This window comes from Lepidochelys kempii, chromosome 2 (assembly GCF_965140265.1).
Source record: "Lepidochelys kempii isolate rLepKem1 chromosome 2, rLepKem1.hap2, whole genome shotgun sequence".
Lineage (NCBI taxonomy): Eukaryota > Metazoa > Chordata > Testudines > Cheloniidae > Lepidochelys > Lepidochelys kempii.
The window spans coordinates 182,073,500-182,089,960 of NC_133257.1; the positions used below are offsets into that span (position 1 = coordinate 182,073,500).

A 16,461-nucleotide genomic window follows, 5' to 3' on the forward strand; every position below is an offset into this window, starting at 1 on the left:
AGGGGGGTGGTTTATTCACACCCCAAGCAACATAAGTTACACCAACGTAAGTGTTCATGTCTCCCATCAGCATAGACTGCCTTCCCCAGACGTGCTGCCCCGGCACAGCTGCACTGGTACAGCTACGACACTGCACCACTGTCTGTGGAGACATGGCCTTACTTCCCCCTTTGAAAAGTCCAGCCCCTATACTTTATTCTCGCCTTCCAAATGGAGTATCAAGTGGAAACTTACTCAGACACATGCTACTTTCCTGAGGAGATCCCCAAGGATTTTCAACCAAAAAAGCACGAAAAGAGTGCTAGTGTTTTTGAGGGGATGTTACAGAGGTAAGAAGTTTCTACAAATGTCCATTTTAATGACGGGGGGCGGGGGGGAGAAGGGTTGTCTTGACTAATAGCCTTTCAAGGCCTTGGTAGAGGATTTATGGACACCCCTTGCTCAAAATGTTGTCTCAAGGGGTGTTTTGTCCTTAGAAAAGTTCTTATCTTTGATGACACTGTAGAAAAAAGGCAAAACGTTTTATCACTATAGACATCCCCTTATTAAAGGAGTCTCTTTCACTGATACAGCGCCATTCCAACCAGCTCATGCTTACAGGGAACATTGCATTAGTTTCCCATTTGTGTCAAAGGAAGCAAGAGAGCATTAGCTGCTACAATTGTAAAAGTTAGGTTAGGCCACTGGTGTACTGAAACCATTGCCTCTCATGACGACTAATGTTGTCTCATTGGTTCCTAATACTCCCCGCTCTATCTCTATGTATAAAACAGGAGATGGATTGATTGTAAACTCTTTGGGGCAGAGGCCATCTTTCCATTCTGTTTGGACAGAGCCTATTACAGTGGGGTCCTCGTCTATTACTAGAGATCCTAGGCAGTCCTGCAATAATAAAAAGTAAAGAGAATCCAGGCAGCTCATGAAAACAAGGCAAGGGCTGTTTTCTTCAGGCTCCAGTCTGACCTGCTACTGGATGCATCAATGGATTAAAATGACACATGTCATTAATGCTTTATGGGGCCACATTTAGGGAGCAGTACATTCACATAGGCACATTCTGTCTGGATTTCTCTGTTCCTTTGTAAAGAATAATTAGAGATTTCAGGAGCACTCATATATTTATCTGTTTCATTCATCCCTTCCTGCTATTGTATCCTCCATGTAATGGAAAATTATGATGCAAGGGTAGACATTGAGTCACACAATCACCAGAATAGATCGCAGAGTAACAGCTCTTTGACCAGCAGAGAGTATCCCACTCATCTTTCCAAACTATAATTAAGCCTGCAAGTCTGTCATGGAGGTCACGGAAGTCACAGATTCTGTGACTTTCCAGAACCTCCGGGACTTCAGCAGCAGCCTTGGGCCAGCCGCACCCGCCGCTGCCGGGGCATTCTCGGGCCGCCCCGCACCGCCCCTCCTCCAGCAGCAGTGGCAGTCCTGGGTCACGCCGCCACCCCCACCCCTGCACCTGTGGTGTCCCCAGGCCACCCCCTGCCCCAGAGCACCCAAGATTTAGTCAGGGGCATATAGTACAAGTCATGGACACGTCATGGACCATGAATTTTTGTTAACTGCCTGTGACCTGACCATGACTTTTACTAAAAATACCCATGACTAAATCTAAGTCTTAACTATAAGACTTCCTCCCTCCCCCAGGCTGCAGGGACACAGGGAGAGTGCCACTGCTGGGCATCTCCATGTGCCTCCCCTCCATGTGTCATCCCTGGCAGCGCCCCATGTCATCTTTGGGAGCATCTTGCCATTTTCACCCACAATTGGGGCAAGATTACCATGGACAGTTGGGTACTGGAGATCATCCACCATGGATACACCACAGAGTTCCTCTCATTCCTGCTGGACCACTGCCCCGCCCCCCCCCGCCTCCTCCTTGAGGACCCATCCCATCAACTGATCCTCCAACAAGAGGTGTATGCTCTGCTCCTCAAGGGGGCAACAGAGCCTGACACACTTCACTACAGGGGACAAGGCTTCTACTCACCATACTTTCTCATCTCAAAGAAGGGCGGAGGGCATCGTTCCAGTCTAGATCTTCGAGTGCTCAATGCATTTATTAAAAAGTCCAAATAAGGTAGGGTCATGCTGGCATTGATTATCCCCTACCTACCTGAAGGAGCCTGGTTCATGGCTCTCAACATGAAAGACGCTTACTTCCACATGGACATTCACCCAGCCCACCACAAGTTACTCCATTTTCAGGTAGGGCATCAGCATTACCAATTGTGGGTCCTCCCATGTGGCATAGCAGCAGTGCCAAGAGTGTTCACAAAAATCTTTGCCATAGTAGCAGCCCAGATGTGCTGCCTAGGCTACTCAATATTCCCCTATCTTGACAACTGGCTCCTGGTCACACTATTGCAACAGGAAGCAACCTATGCAATCCTCTGTCTTTGCAATCTCCTGGGATCCCTAGATATCTGCGTCAATGAGGAAAAGTCAGTGTTGATACCTACATGATGATATATTTCATGGGGGGGGTGGGGGCGACTTGACTCCAGCATGGTGAGGCTTTTCTCCCAGCAGACCGCTTCACAGCACTGACATCCCTCATTGCAGATGTGAGTCGCAGACCACGCACCACAGTCAACCACTGTCTCTCCCTCCTTGGTCATATGGCAGCCTGCCCTCACATGACACCACACATACATCTCCATGTGCATTGTCTTCAAGCTTGGCTCTTCTCCATCTGCAGACCCAACAGAGACCATATAGAGTCCCGGAGGACCATTCCCAGGGCCATGTTGTCCTCCCTCACATGATGGTCTGACCCCTTCAAGCTGTGTACCTACCAGGCACCAAGAATTCCTGGGCCAACATGCTCAGCAGGACTCTGTACCTCAATCACGAGTGAGAGCTACCTGATGCCACACTCCTGTACCTCTTCATGAAGTGGGGCATTCCCCATTTTCTTTGCTACTCACGAGAACCAAAAGCTGCCCCTCTATTGCTCCAGAGGGAGGACTTTAGGGGAGGACTATCAGGGCAATGCTCTCCTCCTCCCCTTGACAGGCAACCTCCGCTACAACTTTCCCTCCATTCTCCTCCTGCCAGAGATGCTATACAAGGTTCACCAGGACAGAGCCACCATTATACTCATAGCCCCATTCTGGCCCTGTCAGTTCTGGTTCACGGACTTCCTCACACTGTCCGCCTGCACACCACTCCACCTCTGCACAGGGCTGGAGCACCCATGGGGAAAAATTAGTCGGTGCTCTGCACCCACTGGAAGCCAACCTCCTCCTCCCCCCACCCGAGCGCGCTGTGTCTCCATTCCTCTGCCTACCTCCCAGCACTTCCCGCCCAGCCGCCACCAAACAACTGGAGGGGGTGGAGTTTGGGCGGGGCAGGGGTGAAAGGGGGCGGGGCCTATTGGGAGGGGTGGAATGGGGCAGGTCTGGGGGCAGGGGGAGGTCAAGCACCACTGGCAGGAGCAGAAGTTGATGCCTATGCATGGGCCCATTGCCACCACCACCACTCACTGAGCACGGTATCTATTCCACTGGTCTTCGACTATCTCCTTGCCCTCAAGATGTCAGACCTGGCCCTCAACTCTATTAGAGTGCACCTGGGAGCACTCACTGCCTTTCTGCCTCCTATGGATAGCTCCTCAGCGTTTATGCATCCCACCACTATCAGCTTCATGAAAGATTTACTCAACACCTTTCCACCAAGACTAAAGCCCACGCTGCCATGGGATCATAATCTCATTCTCTCTGCCCTCACAAAGCCACCCTTAGAGCAACATGCTCATTCTCCCACCTCTCGATGAAAGTGACTTTCTTGGTGGCCATTACCTCACCCACACGAGTCAGTGAAGTCACAGCTATGATGGCGGACTCCCCCTACACAATATTCCACAAGGACAAGGTGGTCTTATGGCTGCCCCCTAAATTCCTCCCAAAAGTGGTGTCTGAATTCCACCTAAATCGGTGCATACACCTGCCAGTTTTCCACCCCAAACCACACACCTCCCCTACTGAAAGAGCCTTGCACTCCCTTGATGTCTGACGTGCACTGGTGCTCTACCTCCCTAGGATTCAACCCTTTTGCATTTCCAAATTAGTCTTAGGTACATCTGTGAATGCTACAACTCAGGCTGTCAATTATTCACAGTTAACTCACACGATTAACTCAAAAAATTTAATCATGATTAAAAAATGAATCATGATTAATTGCAGTTTTAATCGCACTGTTAAACAATAGAATACCAATTGAAATTTGTTAAATATTTTGGATGTTTGTCTACATTTTCATATATATATATATATATATATATATATATATATATATATATATATATATATATATATATATAAATGAGAGAGAGAGAGAGAGAGAGAGAGAATTCTGTGTTATAATTGAAATCAAAGTGAATATTATTTTAATTACAAATATTTGAACTGTAAAAATGATAAACAAAAGAAATAATATTTTTCAGGTCACCTCATACAAGTACTGTAGTGCAATCTCTTTCTCATGAAAGTGCAACTTACAAATGTAGATTTTTTTTGTTACATAACTTCACTCAAAAAACAAAACAATGTAAAACTTCAGAGCCTATAAGTCTACTCAGTCCTACTTCTTATTCAGCCAATCACTAAGACAAACAAGTTTGTTTACATTTACAGGAGATAATTCTGCCCTCTTCTTATTTATAATGTCACCAGAAAGTGAGAACAGGCATTTGCAAAGCACTTTTGTAGCCAGCACAGCAAGATATTTACGTGTCAGATATGCTAAACATTCATATGCCCCTTCATGCTTCAGCCACTATTCCAGAGGACATGCTTCCATGCTGATGATGCTTGTTAAAAAAAAATAATGTGTTAATTAAATTTGTGACTGAACTCCTTGGGAGAGAATTGTACAACCCCTGCTCTGTTTTACCCGCATTCTGCCATATATTTCATGTTATAGCAGTCTCGGATGATGACCCAGCACATGTTGTTCATTTTAAGAACACGTTCACTGCAGATTTGACAAAAGGCAAAGAAGGTACCAATGTGAGATTTCTAAAGGTAACTACAGCACTCAACCTAAGGTTTAAGAATCTGAAGAACCTTTCAAAATCTGAGAGGGATCAGGTGTGGAGCATGCTTTCAGAAGTCTTAGAAGAGCAACACTTAGATGCGGAAACTACAGAACCCAACCCACCAAAAAGAAAATCAACCTTCTGCTGGTGGCATCTGACTCAGATGATGAAAATGAACATGCGTCGGTCTGCACTGCTTTGGATTGTTATCGAGCAGAACCCATCATCCACATGGATGCATGTCCCCCGGAATGGTGGTTGAAGCATGAAGAGACATATTAATCTTTAGCGCATCTGGCACATAAATATTTTGCAACGCCAGCTTCAACAGTGCCATGAGAACATTTGTTCTCACTTTCAGGTGACATTAGAATCATAGTACAGAAAGGGACCTCGAGAAGTCATCTTGTCCAGTCTCCTGCACTTGTGAGAGGACTAAGTATTATCTAGACCATCCCTGACAGATGTTTGTCTAACCTGCTCTTAAAAATCTCCAATGATGGAGATTCCACAACTTCCCTAGGCAATTTATTCCACTGCTTAACCACCTTGACAGTTAGGAAGTTTTTCCTAATGTTCAACCTAAACCTCCCTTGCTGCAGTTTAAGCAACATTGTAAACAAAATCGGGCAGCATTATGTCCTGCAAATGTAAACAAACTTGCTTGTCTGAGCAATTGGCTGAACAAGAAGAAGGACTGAGTGGACTAACAAGCTCTAAAATTTTGCATTGTTTTATTTTTGAATGCAGTTTTTTTTGTGTACATAATTCTACATTTGTAAATTCAACTTTCATGATAAAGAGATTGCACTACAGTATTTGTATTAAGTGAACTGAAATATACTATTTCTTTTGGTTTTTTTACAGTGCAAATACTTGTAATAAAAAATAAATATAAAGTGAGCACTGTACACTTTGTATTCTGCGTTGTAATTGAAATCAATATATTTGAAAATGTAGAAAACATCCCAAAATATTTAAATAAATGGTATTCTATTATTGTTTACAGGGTGATTAATCACGATTCATTTTTTTAATCACTTGACAGCCCTAGCTACAACCAATCCAATATACCCACATCTGATAGAGTCATGGCACATGCTATGCAAGCACAGGCCGCCACATCGGCCTCACGGGTGGACGTTTCCTGACAAGGCATCTCTCATGCAGCAACGTGGTGCTCCGTTCACCTGTTCATGACACACCATCCCAGCGCACAAGCAGCAGCAACACACATTCGATGGGACAGGCTGTACTGCAGACCGCACTTCCGTTGGAATCCTCGCACCCACCTCCGCACTGATCACTGCTCGTGAGTCACCCAAATGTGGAATACACTTAAGAGACCATCAGTCGAAGAAGAGAAGTTATCTACCTGTAACCAGAGGTTCTTCAAGATGTGTCGTCTCTGTCTGTATTCCACTACCTGCCCTCCATCCCCTTCGCTGAGGACTGCATTCCATTACAGTAAGAGAGAGACTGGAGAGGTGTTGATCTGTACCACCTCTTATATCCTCAGCTGGGAGCATGAGTAGACATACAACACACATGCGGGTCAACGGACACTGCTAAGAAACACTTCTGGATTCAGGCACAAGGCACCCACGTGCACCCACGTGTGGAATATAGATAGGGATCTCGCATCTCGAAGAACCTCCAATTACAGGAGGTAACTTCCTCTTCTCTGTAGAAATAATTACTTGCCATTAAAGCAGTGCAAATCACATGGGAACTTTGCCTCAGTGACCAAAATTAATGCACATGAACACTATATATTTCCATGACAGGCTGGGATTCTCTCTCTCAATATACCGATAACATACCATACTAATATGCGCGTGTGTGTGTGTGTGTGTGTGTGTGTGTGTGTGTGTGTGTGTGTGTGTGTGTGTGTGTGTGTGAGAGAGAGAGAGAGTGTGTGATTATATATATTTTATAGACACACGCCTGTAGCTTAGAATGTAGGCTGGCTGCTTATCAAATTTTAGCCTAGCCATTTATTGATTTCCATTTTTTCCCCTCCTATTATAATGATATAAAAAATTTCAATGTTCTTTCCTTCAGACTGTGCATTAAATTGCAACAAAGCAATCAGAGTATGCTTACCTGCACAATGCTGCTCAGGTTTCCATTGGACTTTCACCCCTTCTCTCTGACAGGTTCGGGCATAGGCAAGGAATGACTCACAATAGCAGTTTTTATGAACTGGACACTCACACATATCTGTTACACAGGACCTGCAAAAAACAGCCCAGAAACAAACAAGGAAAAAAAGTTTTGAAAAACAGCCCTCAAGGTTTGGAATTATTTTTTATATAATCATATACAGTTTAAAGCTGCAATAACCTGTGCTGGAGAAATGGCAAACAGGTTGAACACTTTTTACTCCCAAATCCACACAGAGGGTCTAATCTCTGCAGTTCTGCTATACTCTATTCTATATGCTCAGAGCTCCCAATTACATCAATGGGAGAGTCATATCAAAGTAGATAGCCCAGAACATGAGAGTCAAGAGCTGCCATGCAATGAGGATCCAAGGCTGTACGCTGCAATTAGGGAGCAAGGCAAAGACAATTTGTAGCAAAGACAATTTTGTCTTCATAAAGGCTCCATCTCAGCTCTACTGAATAATGTCTATTGCAACAACATTTAAGATTAATTCCCAGATTTAAGAGCATTATAAGGAGCAATGAAGACACACACAGTTACTATGCTATGAAGCCCTCAGGGTTCATGAAACAACTAGAGCACAGCAAAAATTTTCAGTTGAATAGTAAAATCACTAAAAAATGCAATTACAGGATGACAAAAGCTATTAATTAATTTGGCTCAAATTTGGCAAATACTTTTGGCCAGATAAATTAAAATTTAAATTTTGAAAATGTTAAAATATTTCATTTTGACATTTTTTTATTTTTCATTTTGAAATGTTTTGTTTTGAAATTTAGCTAGAGTTGGTTTTAAAGAGATTTACATGTACAAATACCTCAAAAATGTAACAGCTAGAAACCTGAAAAAAAAATTTTTGTTTCAGTGAGAAAAACTGAAAAATATTAGTTTTGGCTTGAAACAAATCAATTTTTTTTCTGCATTTTTCAGGTCGATCACCAAATCAAAACAAAACATGAAAAAAAACAAAACCCCAAAACCAAAAGCCACAAAACTCCCTAAGAACCAATTATTCATTCAGCTCTCAATTCAACGATCTTATTTCACTGAATAATCATAAACCATTGGAGTAAGTAAATCTGCTACTGCACATGTCTGTATACAAAATTAGCTCATCTAGAACATGTGTCAATTAGGCACAGGCTGAAAATACAAGAACTGATAAGAGGCAATGGATTTGCAAAGTTTGCCATTTGTGTATGCTTTATATTGTTGCAGTGTGCTGGAAACGTTAAGGGACTGATTTTCAGAGGTGCTGGGCACCCATAACTCTAAGTGAAGTCAGTGGGAGCCTGTGGCAGTGCTCAGCTATCTGAAAATCATTTCCCATTTTAGTATTCAGGTTCATCCCCTATTTTGTTCACTAGGATTAAAGCTATGTTTTAGTCACGGGTATTTTTAGTAAAAGTCATGGACAGGTCACAGGCTGCAAACAAAAATTCACAGGCCTGTGACCTCTCCATGAGTTTTATTAAAAATACCCACCATGTCTAAAACTTGGGCAGGGGTGCTCGGGAAGGGAGGAGGAGTCCAGGGGTGCCACGGGTGCTGGGGGAGGTGACCTGGGACCCCCGCTGGTACTGGGGGAGAGGTTGGCGGGGCTTACTACCAGCTCTGTCCCTGCAGCTCATAGACGGCGGAGGCAGGGCAGGGGCTCCTCTGCTGCTCCCGCCATAAGCACCAGCTGCTGCAGCTCCCATTGGCGGGGAACCACAGCCAATGAGAGCTGCAGGGGCAGGGCCTGCAGGAGCTTCAGGGTGGCCCCCCCACCCCAGGTAAGCACCCACACACACACCCCAAACCCTTTCCCCTATCCCTGAGACCCCTCCCACACACCCAAACTGCTGCTTCTGGCAGCCCCTGGGCCAGCACCAGCTACTGCAAAAGTCATGGAGGTCACGGAAAGTCACAGAATCCGTGACTTCCGTGACAGACTCGCTGCCCTATGTACGATTCACTGAACAAATTCCCCTTGATGAGTATCGTCCTACCACAGCATGCCCGCAAATCTTCATTGACATCCCAAAGCAGTGCTCTGAATGCATCAGGCACTGTTACTGAACATAAGTGGTTCCATCTTCCCCATATCATTTAGGAGGTATATCTCAAGGCTTGCCAACTTTCTAATGTCCGAAAACCAGACACCACAGCAGGAGCACAGGAACCTCCCTCTGTCCCTGCCTCGCCTCTTTCCCTGAGGCCCCGCCCCCACCCACTCCTCTCTCCCCATCCCTGGCTGCTTCCCTCTCCCCCTTCCTTGTCACTCGATCCTCTCCACCTTCCTCCCCTCCCTCACCAGCTGGGCTCCCTCTGCTCCAGGGCTGGGTCAGGAGATGCAGCCCCTGATGCAGAGCCTGCCTGCTCACAAGATGGAGGTTGGAGGTGGCCCTGGCTGAGCAGGGGCTGTTGCGGGATGATGACCCTGCACCTCTCCCCCACCCACAGTAACCAGACTTTTGTATCTCGTCAGTACATCTGACTGGAGCTGCACAGGTCCCCTTTCGACCAGACTTTCCAGTTGAAAACCAGACATGTGGCAACCAATATATCTCATTTCACAAAGCAGATTCCTGATGTGCTATCACAGGAAATTACTGTTGCAAAGAGAGTCTGTTGTATTTCCTGAAGACCTGTTAAGATATCAAGATAGTTTTATTCTCTCCTAGGCATCCTGTTATCCTCAACTAACCTTGCCTTATCAGCTTTTACTATTATGTATAATTCTTCATACAATAATTATTATATTATTGATATCCAAGGTGTTGGAGAGTGGGGAAGGTAGGATCATGCTTGCTTATGGCAGGCTGGCTGTGTGCATGCTGAGTTTCCACTTCGGGACTTATAAAACGTTACATTTGAGTCACTTCATCTGGTTTTGAGAACACAAAAATCACAGAGCTTCCTGCTGTGAGAGTTTCTGGCCACAGGGAAGAATGCCAGTTCCAACACCAAACCAGATCAGTTGCCTTAAGTTTAAGATAAGTCTCCATGCACAAAACAATGCGTCTAGATGAGCCAAACCCACAACTCCAGTTTCAAACACCCATAGACTTTGGACTAGTTTGGATCCAGATCCAAACAGCTCTAGTTCTTAGCCACTCCTTTCTGCCTGGATAAGCATCAAGGCTGGTATGGGTAACGTTAAATATTCCCTAAGAAAGATAACATATGAGTGTCAGAATGAACAGTTCTCTAATTTACTCCACTCTTATTGGCTTCAAGTTATTTCTACTTCTGTGAGTTGTATAAACCTGGGAAGAGCTGATGGGCCCAATCCTCTGGTTTGGCTGAGGTACAATCACAAGGGGTATGTGTGTTGTTTTTGCTTTGTTAATTAATTATCACTGCTGATCATTTTTGTACTTATTTAACAAAACTAAAAGTAAACAAAACTGTATAAAAGTTAATATTCGTCCATCATCAAAATAGAGACATTTTTTCTAATGAGATTCTTTAGTAACAAAAGTAATAAATTAATATTGAAATTGTTTGTTTAAAAAAATCACTTCTGAAGCTACAACGGAGAAAGTATTTGACCTATTAGATAGCAAAATACAGTCACTACTTCCCTCTCGTGGTCCAAGCTGGGAACTCCAGGCAATCCCTTCGTGTGATTGAAAGGGCAGCTTTTTGGGAGAACTTCAGGCAAAAGATGCTTTTTCTCTGAAGCCCGAACGATTGAGAGAAAATAGGGTAAATACTCTGGGTCAGTTTTAAAAAAAATATTTTTCTTATATGTCAGTAAAATTCTTAATTTCAATCTTATTAGATTTCCATTGGGAGTTTGTGTTTTTGTTTGGTTTGTTTTAGTTATTGAAACTTCCTCTGCCAAACAAGCAGCATGCCTCCTACTCCCTGCCCAGAAAACAAACAAACCATAGATTCTTGAATGCAATTTACAAGTTCTAACGCTGATCTGTGTCAAAAAAAAAATCTTTGTGATGTGGACACTGATTTTTGTTTTCTTTTTTCAATTTTGTTGCTGAGCCATGTCCTGCACTCCAGGGAATGATTTCAAAGTTCTGCTCCCCATCCCCTCTTTACATCTCCTCTGATTCTATCGAATAAATTAGGAGACACTAATAAACAGATAGCTATAGGGATGTATCTGGAGGCTTAGGGAGTGTCCGTGCCCTACAACTGAAGCCCAGTTTCACCCAGAGAAACACCATTTTCTTATGATAGTATATTCTCTAATAATGGAACATTTTGACTTTGCTGTCCTCTGAAGTGTTCCAATTCTATTCCAAGGTGAAAACTTTTGTTTAATTAGACTTAAGACTGAGTGTATACAGGAACAGTCCAAGACATTTTGCCAACCAGAGCAGAAAACCTTTTTGGTGTCCCTCCCCTATTCCAGTAGAGCAACCAAGTCTAACTAAATAAATTAAAGGCGGCCAATCAATCAGTGGAGCAAAAGCCACACACCACACACCCAAGTGGCACAGCAATATAGCTAGAAGTTGGCACCCAGGCTGATGGCCATGATTGCCTGCCCCTAGACCAGCCCTGAGAGTACACATCAGTAACCTAAGATAAAAACATTACAGACGTATTGTAACATTCCCATAACCAAGCCCAGGAAATTCAGAGTTAAGGTTACACTTAAAAAAAAATCCCAATGTGTTAGGTAAGGAAGTGCAGTAAGGCAACCAAAACAGCCTTAATTTTGCGCTGTAGTGACACCATGCAATAAAAATATGATTATGATAAAGGCATTTTAGTATTTGTGGTCCTAAATTAGATTAAACTGATTTTAAAGACACATTAGGGTTTTAAATATATATCTTCCCTTTCCCCCCACCCCACCTCCCCAGTTTCACCACCTTTAGCAGTACGACAAAATCCTACACAGGGATCAAAAACTACACAACATGGGGGTTAGAAAACAGCTCCCTGATGACACTACAAGTTGGTTCAGGGGCACCCACTGGTTGAAAGAGCAGGCACACTTCCCTTATGTAAATTAATATAATTAGTTTATTTCTGGATACACACGCTCCCTGACTTATGCAATCGTTCCGTTCTGGAAAGCCTTGCATAACTCGAATTTTGTGGAATATAAGTCGGAAACATATACCCAAAGGTTACTCAAAAAACAAAAACAAAAAAACCTAACTCCTATTTCTAGCTTATGCACTTTTCCGCAAGTGCGAGTCCGCATAAGTCGAGTCTTGCGTAACCCGGGGAGCGTCTGTACATACAAATAACCACCTATTGTCAAACCACCAGGCACTTGTGTGATATTACAAGAAACATTGTGTCCAAATTCATTAGGATGATCTCTGTAAGCATCAGAAAAATCCTGAATTCAAACAGGGCAGTGAAACTCCTCATTCTGTTCCTATAACCTTCGGTATACCCTGCAGTGTTCTCCGACTTCAGTTTGGATGTGCTGTTCTTCAGAAAGGAACCTTCTTGATAACAAGAAGTGATTAACTAATTTGTGGGCTTATGTAAATAATGGACTGATGCCCACGGCTGGAGTGGGACTGATCAATTTAGAAAGATACACCCCTTCTCTTGTCTACTACAGATGAGATTGCAGTGGAATGCATCTTTAGGTCTACCAAGTATGGAAGTGGTATTATACAGGGCGAGAGTAAGACTAAATAGAGTTCAGAATGAAAAGACAACAGGACTTCAAATCTGCTTGCATTTTGTACAGGCTGAGGAAGAAGTGGGTTCATTCAGGACCTAAACTCTATTCTTTTCTGCCTTAACTTCCTATATTGAGGATACTTCAGAGTAAACTGGGGCCCTTTTCAAATCACTGGCCTGGAGCAGCCAGTTGTTTACTCTTTTGCTGGGGACAAATATCTCAAACTGGATTCCTTTTGATGCTGTATATACTTTGTGTGTGTGTGAGAGAAAGATGGCACTAATAGGGTGTGTATAATCACAAACTGTTGCAAGGGGAAATCCATGAAAGTGAAGGCATCCGGCAGCTGTCAGACACACCCTTGCGTTAGACAGCCCACATTGCTCCCACGTCTTCAAAGCAAACCAGAGGACTGCACTTCTTCAGCTAAAGGCCTTTTTCACATTAAACCATGGAAAGTGTCCAAGTCCCATAAGAGGGCAGAGAAATGAATCCTATGCTAAATGTACTATTAAAAAAGAAAAGAACAGAACAGAAGAGCAGCACAGTGGTTGCTGCTGCCTCTTACAATGCTGGGCAGTATTGAAATTGCAGATGTTTGGTGTTTTTCACTGAACATCTGCAGTTCCCTTTACTTCACAGGGAACAAGAAGTCAAAAAAAAAATCAATCACTAAGAGAGAATGTCTTTTTCATTTAATATTTTACTCCTTTCCTTTCACAACACTGATATGGTGTGTAGCACATATGAAAACATATCAGTACCTCCAAGCAAAGGCACTGCATAGATGAAAGGCAACATGAAAGTCAAGTTAAAAGACATGAACATTTTGGATTTAAAAACAGATACCAGCCAAATTGAAGGCCTAAATTTTAAACACCACATTTCCTTTACAGTGTGTAGCCTTCCATAATCTAACCCATACCGCAGTTAGACGGGTGGAAAATGGGATTAGCTGCACATTTACAAATTGAGAAGACCGTTCGAAGAGCCACCATTTCAAAGACAAGGATCATTCAGCAAGCCCAGCATCCTGGGAGATAGTTGTCTTAGGAGAACTCCATTTACTAGACTGCACAATCCAAGATTTAGTGGCTAATTTAACACCAGCAGTGAAGACATCCAAAGTCTATATGGCAGCCAAGCAAGTCACTGCCTTGATCACATTTCAGTGCTCACAGTTCAGCAGCAAGATGCAGGAGTTTTTTCCCTGATCCACAATGAGACCTCATTTTTCTTCCCTCATAAGGAAAAAAAGAAAACAAAATGGTTTCTATCAACATCAACATTGTTTTAAAATTGTTATAAGGGTTTGGTGGGTTTTGTTTTTGTTTTAAACAAAGGCCTCTAAAGGGTTTCCATTATTTGTTGTTCCCAAGTACTGTATAGAAGGAAGCTCAGAAGGGAAGAGGATGCCACACCCAAAAATATAATAGAAATGTTCACTCTTTTGCTTTTATTCATGTAAACTGTGTGTGTGGCTTTTCCCCTTTTTCTTTTTGGGTGTGTATGTGGGGGTAGGGTGGGGTGGGGGGACAATTACTCAAGTCTGAAGCTTGGTGTTTGGAGCTGAAGATACTTATTTCTTGAGTCTCTCTCAGGAAGATACTGACACTAACATCAGAGCAGCAAATAACTCATGCTGAAAGGTAATTTTGGAGCCTGAGCAAAATACAGAAGTCATTACATCATTCCCAATGCATTCAAAACACCTGCCTAGAGAACAGAACTGCCTAGTACGCTAAAGATTAGTCATTTTTCATGGGTCATTTCTTTCAAGACTAGAGTGCCAGATCTTTATCCCGTCTGGGCAGCTCCAACACTGAAGAACAGTATAAACCGGCCTTACATCAAGCAACTGGGATGTGGCAAAGTGACTCGCTATCCAGCACATCATCTTGGGGCTAAGTATGGTGTTCCAAGGTTTCTTCTCTGTAGTCCTGCCAACCAGATCTACTGGTGGTCCCTTTTTGCCCTGGGACTTCACCCTCCAGCCGGGTCACATTCGGTCTCACCCCTTTCGGGGTAATCTCAGTGCTTCACACCAGGTTGACAGCCCTGTCCAGGCCCAATATTCTTTCGGTCCCCTTGTGTTTGGGGTCTTCCCGGTAAGGCTGCAGGGAAACTCAGTCCCTCCCTCTACCCTGGGTTCTAGCCCAGGGATCCTTGTAGCAAGTGGTTAAGGGCACCCTGGTCACGCTTCTTTCCTGAGCTACTTCCTACATCAGCCTGCTTTCTCCTCGGGGAGCTCAATTTCTCAGTTGGGTAGGTGGGGTTGTCTGTCTCAGGGCTCAGACCTTAGTTCTAGTTCTCAAGGCAACAAAGGAAAGGAAATTAAATTAACATAAATAGGAGCAGCACCAACTTCTCTATCCTACCAGGATCCTCCAGCCATCTGCCCAACCACTCAGTGCTTGCAGGCCACCCAACATAGCTGTGACTCTCTCCCATGCTCTTTTCTGGGAGCAGAGGCTGAGAGATCTATACCTCCCTAGGCTGGGGCCTTCTGAACTCAGCTTCTCCTTTTCAAGGCTCCTCCTCCAAGACTAGCATGCCTGTAGGTGCACTGGGGCAAGGCTGCTTGCTTTTCAACCCCTTCTTACCTGGTGTGGGGTTTGTATATCCATCACATAGGGATTCCTCTGAAATGGGGGAATCCCCAGGTGGAATAAAGCCAGCATAACTGAATCTTCACTTCCCCTTTCTGGACCCCCAGCCACCAGGTTGCTGAACTTGCTCACTGGGAGTGTGGGAGCATAAAGGCTTCATGCAACCTCTCTCTCCTTGAGTCCTGTGTTGAGCACGGCTTGGCCAGATCTGAAAACTGCAGCCCAGAGATGTTTACTGTAGGGAGCTCTCATTCTTTTAAAAAGGGGCATTGGCTAGAATGTTTGAGAGTTCTGCGACTGTTCCTGGGAATTCCAGGTTGCAAAGGCAGCCGTGGTTTATAGGTTACAGTAATGGACTAGGAACCAGAAGGGTCTGGGATTCAAACTTATCTAAACTGCAGACTTACTTTGTGACCGTGGCTAAGTTACTTGAACTCTTTGTGCCTCAGACAGTCCAGATGAAAAATCTGGTGAGAGGCAGAATCTCACTATAAACTGGATGCTGCATCTGAGCTGAAGTTTCCTGGGCATGTGTGTTACACGAATACACTTTCTACAGTTCTAATGTAACTTTCTGTGAATGCCAAGCTTCCTGTTCCATATATATATATATATATATATATATATATATATATATATATATATATATATATATATATATATATATATATATGTACACACACACACACACACATACATACATACATACTTGGCACTCTGAGTTAGTTAAAACTGTAGAAGATGCCCCTATTCACCCTTCCACTGCCAAAGGATCCTTCCAAATATGTTCGTTAAAGGAGTTTTGTAATTTGGGGTATAAGGGTATATTCAAATTCAGTGATTTTTTTTTTAACCTTTAAAGTCCTGGAAAAAACCTACAATGCATTTTGGATTTCTCAGCACATGCCATTCCTTTCAAAATATTTCTGGGTGTGCAATTTCAGAACCCATACTTCCCATCCAAAATGTAAGAAAATATGCTACTTTTCAACTCAATGCAATAAATGCAGGCCAGTGTAAAACCTTTT

The 16,461-nt window shown here is 43.5% G+C and overlaps 1 protein-coding gene across 4 annotated transcripts in view; it reads right to left on the reverse strand.

Moving 5' to 3' along the window:
• The window catches only part of BMPER (BMP binding endothelial regulator), a 255,226-nt gene that overhangs the window by 72,925 nt on the left and 165,840 nt on the right, over positions 1 to 16,461 (reverse strand). For all 4 annotated transcript variants that reach the window (XR_012157448.1, XR_012157447.1, XM_073332937.1 and 1 more), the window contains exon 14: positions 7,160 to 7,290. Coding sequence is in view for 2 of the 4 variants with exons in the window: in XM_073332937.1 (XP_073189038.1) it covers positions 7,160 to 7,290 (131 nt within the window). In the remaining 2 variants the exon portion in view is untranslated. The remainder of the gene's footprint in view (positions 1 to 7,159; positions 7,291 to 16,461) is intronic.